The following is a 3,925-nucleotide window of genomic DNA, read 5'->3' as shown; positions in this document are numbered from 1 at the left end:
GATTTGATCATTACAACATCAAGATCATTTTGGTGAAATACGATTGAGGATCTAATGGCTAGAATCAAGATGCATATTCCCAAGGTGAAATTACCCTTTTACCCTCCATGTGAGGTAAATTGTGGGTCGCAAAATGGGATGTCAACACATACCAATTTTTAGTTTTCAAGTAATGTTGCTGAATAATCTTTTTATAAATAAGTTGAAAATTGTAGAGCCCATTGACAAGACTAAATTTTTTTTTTTCTCTCACTGACCTACCGCTATGTGTTTTCATATTTTAAAATATGTTATTTGAAACATAATACCAAACACATTTTTTACATTATAAGTATTTTAAACACGTGTTTTCACAACACTTTTTAAACTATAATTTTCACATCCTTATGAACAACAGTACTTGAACATCTCTCCTAAACAGGTCTCTAGTCTCCCTAGACTCAGAGCAATTGCAGCACTGCGAACCTGTAGAAGTTTTTTTTGGGGGGCTAAATGGTAAATATTTATTCAAGAAGAAGCAAGGAGATCTCTCAGTCACGTTGAGAGAGAGAATCCTTGTTACAGCAAAAAGAAAGCTTCTGGAGGGCAGCAAACTTGACTGAGGAATGAGCCACATAGTTTGTTTCCCTATTCGCCCAGTTAAAAGAAACAGCAAGAAAACATAGCAACCACTTTTATCCCAAGTTCCTGTGATTGGAGATTTTATTACCCACTTTGTAATGTCAGCTCTGTTGGTAATAGAAATCAGCTCTGGGCGTAATACCCAAAAGGTTCCAAACCAAATTGCCTGGAAATATCACATTGGAAAAAGGTATGCGGACTAGTTTCACATGACATAGAGGCAAGCTGGTGTCGATTTCTCCTACTCTTTGTGCAATGTTCTGCATGATCGGCAGACTATTTGAGCATAACCTTCAAATGAATATCTTGGTTCCTCCGTGAAGCTTCAGGCCCCACAGTTTTTGCCAATTGACATCATTATTCAGTATTGTCCTGCTCTCTTGGTTTGTCTTGTATGCTGACTTGCCCTAAGGATTCTTTATCCATATCAGCTAGGCTTGCTTTATGAATTATGATCCTTTTAACTGCTTCCACCGATTCTTCATCAAATAGTTATTTCAACCTCCCAATTTCCCACAATTTGGTTGCAAGATGAACAAGACTTTAAACCATCAAGAGATTCATTATGATGCCAAAAAAAATATTCAAATAATTTCTCTAGTAAGCTTGAAACGATTTTGATGGGAAATGTGTGCTATTAGATGGTTGCAGAATCATGAGCTATTACAAAGAACTTAAACAGAATCTGATATGTTTAGCTATGAACTTAAATATACAATGAGCTAATTGCTTCCTGCTCAATTTCACCACACTAAAAACTAATGAAGAGTACTCCACACTTTCAGTTTATGTTTTATGTCTGTTCTTTCTTATCTATTTCCTGTTTCCTACCTTCTCTTCTTCCTCCATTCTTTTCTAACATTAACAAATATTGGTTCATATCACAGACATAAATACTCAAATTATTGAATCAGATTCCAATCTAAACCAGGGAGCAAAGCACTGGTGATGAAAAGGACTGCAATCCATGCAAATGGTTTTGAGACATTTGTTGAACAAAGGGCAATTTCAGCCACAAAGTACAAAAAAAACAAGCACAACTCAACAAGTTAAGGAATTAGGGATATAAATTGCACAATCAATATTTACACAACCCAAGCTAACTGGTAAAGTCATGCATAGTCCAAGGCAATGTCAACAAGAATAAGAAATTAACCCAAAATACAGTCATGCATAGTCCATGTCAATTGCTGCCTATCATATCCTTAATTAGTTGTCCAAAAGATCTGAACGAAGATCCACCATCCATCACTGCTTTTCTGGCCGTGTCTCCCATCTCTTTCACCTTCTTCCTAACCTCATTATCACTCATCACACGTCTTACAGCTCTCTTAATCTCATCAGCCGTCACAAGATCACGACCATTCCTATAATCCAACCCCAGCTCCACTGCTAACCCCAACTCCTTCACCATCCTAAATGCATTGAGCTGTTGCTCAGCAAATATAGGCAATGTTAGAATAGGCACACCATGCCACAAACTCTCCAATATGGAGTTCCATCCACAATGAGACACAAACCCTCCTATTGCTTTATGAGCCAAGACCTCCACCTGTGGTGCCCACCCTCTACATATCATCCCCTTCCCTTTGATCCGATCCAAGAAACCTTCTGGCATGGAGGTGGATGTCCTTAAGGACCACAAGAACCTATGCCCACTGCTCTCAAGTCCAAGAGCCATCTCTTTCACTTGGGTTGAACCAAAGCTCCCCATGCTTCCAAAGCATAGAAACACCACTGATAATGGAGGTTGGGCATCAAGCCATTTCATGATGCTCTCCCGCTGAGCCCAATTCAGAGCAGGGTTATGCTGATCCTTGAGATCAAGCACCGGTCCAATGGGGTAGACTGGAGGGGTTTGGCCATCGTCCAAAAATGAATCAAGAGCATATTGCTCCAACTCTGTGAAGGTATTCACTATAATTCCCTTCGTTTCTCTGAACCTTTGAGCTAGCTTCATATAAGCAGTATAGCCATTATACTTTTTAAATAGAACTAAAGGCAGAACACTTGAAGGTACTGGGATGAAAATGCCTGGGATTAACGACTCAGGATCTGACTTCCTAAATTCAGTGCCTATTTGGTTATGACGAGTTGGAAGATAGAGCATAAGACCAAGAAATCCTGCGTTGGTTGTTAAGAACAAATAAGATGGGACACTGAGTTCTCTGCCCACATCAATCATGGACAAGCAGAAAAAGTCAAGAACCAAACCGACAACTTGGGATGAACCTGAGTTGTTAGAATTTGAGGATACAATAATGTCTGTCACAATATTTTTGACGTTGGGTATGTTTTTTTCTATGAAGAGAGCGAAGAAGTTTTCAGATGAGGTGGATGCATCATCTGATAATGGAGGACGGTCTACTTCTATGATTTGTATTCGAGGTTGTGAAGCAGCGACTGATCTGGTGTATGCATCTGTAGTGGCAGTATTAAAGGGGAACTTCATGGAAAGGATTGTGATGAAAAGTCTATCATCATGATCAATTAAGCGTTTTGCAAATTCAAGGGTCGACACCAGGTGACTAATTCCTGGCACTGGGATGAAGATCAGCTCTGCTTTCTTCATCTTTTCTCTTTGATCCTTGTTTTCCCTACCAACTCCCTCTTTTCTTTTTGTGGTGGGGGGTTTTGTAAAATATTTTTTTCTTGGCTATAATACTGATGTTTTCAATTATGACAATGTCTCTCTGGTCTTATCTTTTTGGTTCTAAGGAAAGACAAAGTAATTGTTCTAGGTTCTTGGTGCTTCTTAGTTGTGTCCAACTTGAAGATTATTGCTATAGTCTAATTTAGGGATGTTGTTCGGTAAAGAAAGTCATTCGTACCGAGTTCTACTCCGCACGAATCAACTTTTAAGGACAACGTTATTCGCGCAATTTTATAAATTTTGAGATCTTTGTAAACTCTTTTTTATTTTCCGTTATTGCTAAATTTTAAACTTTATATTATTGAATCAATACTTGTTTATATACTTTCTCCCAAAAAAAAAAAAAAAAAACAAAGAACTTGTTTATATAGCTACATTTTTTTTTATTGTAATTTACCATTTTCTATGTTTGTAAATTCCTAAATAGAATTTATTAATAATATATTTGTTACAAATTTTGTAGAGAGAAATTATGTAGAGCAGATGAGAGTGATTACCATGTGTAGCGGTTCCAAGAGCCTTCTCAATTGGGTTTGCAATTTCATTCAATTTTGCTTTAAGACAATTTGAAGATTTAAGTAGTTTCAAAAATGTTGTGGAAAAAGAGGGTATACTATTTATGTAAGATTTATATAGTAAAATATGTATAAT

At 37.2% G+C, this 3,925-nt stretch overlaps 1 protein-coding gene across 1 annotated transcript; it reads right to left on the bottom strand.

Moving 5' to 3' along the window:
• Positions 1 to 1,804: 1,804 nt before the first annotated feature.
• On the bottom strand, positions 1,805 to 3,193 carry LOC115952931 (UDP-glycosyltransferase 71K1-like). Its single transcript, XM_031070338.1, has one exon. It carries the CDS (start codon positions 3,191 to 3,193, stop codon positions 1,805 to 1,807), a length of 1,389 nt encoding a protein of 462 aa, XP_030926198.1.
• Positions 3,194 to 3,925: the final 732 nt, after the last annotated feature.

The sequence above is a fragment of the Quercus lobata genome, chromosome 1 (assembly GCF_001633185.2).
Source record: "Quercus lobata isolate SW786 chromosome 1, ValleyOak3.0 Primary Assembly, whole genome shotgun sequence".
Classification (NCBI taxonomy): domain Eukaryota; kingdom Viridiplantae; phylum Streptophyta; class Magnoliopsida; order Fagales; family Fagaceae; genus Quercus; species Quercus lobata.
The sequence above is the reverse complement of the archived record's forward strand: the minus strand, read 5'-3'. Positions and strand labels throughout refer to the sequence as shown.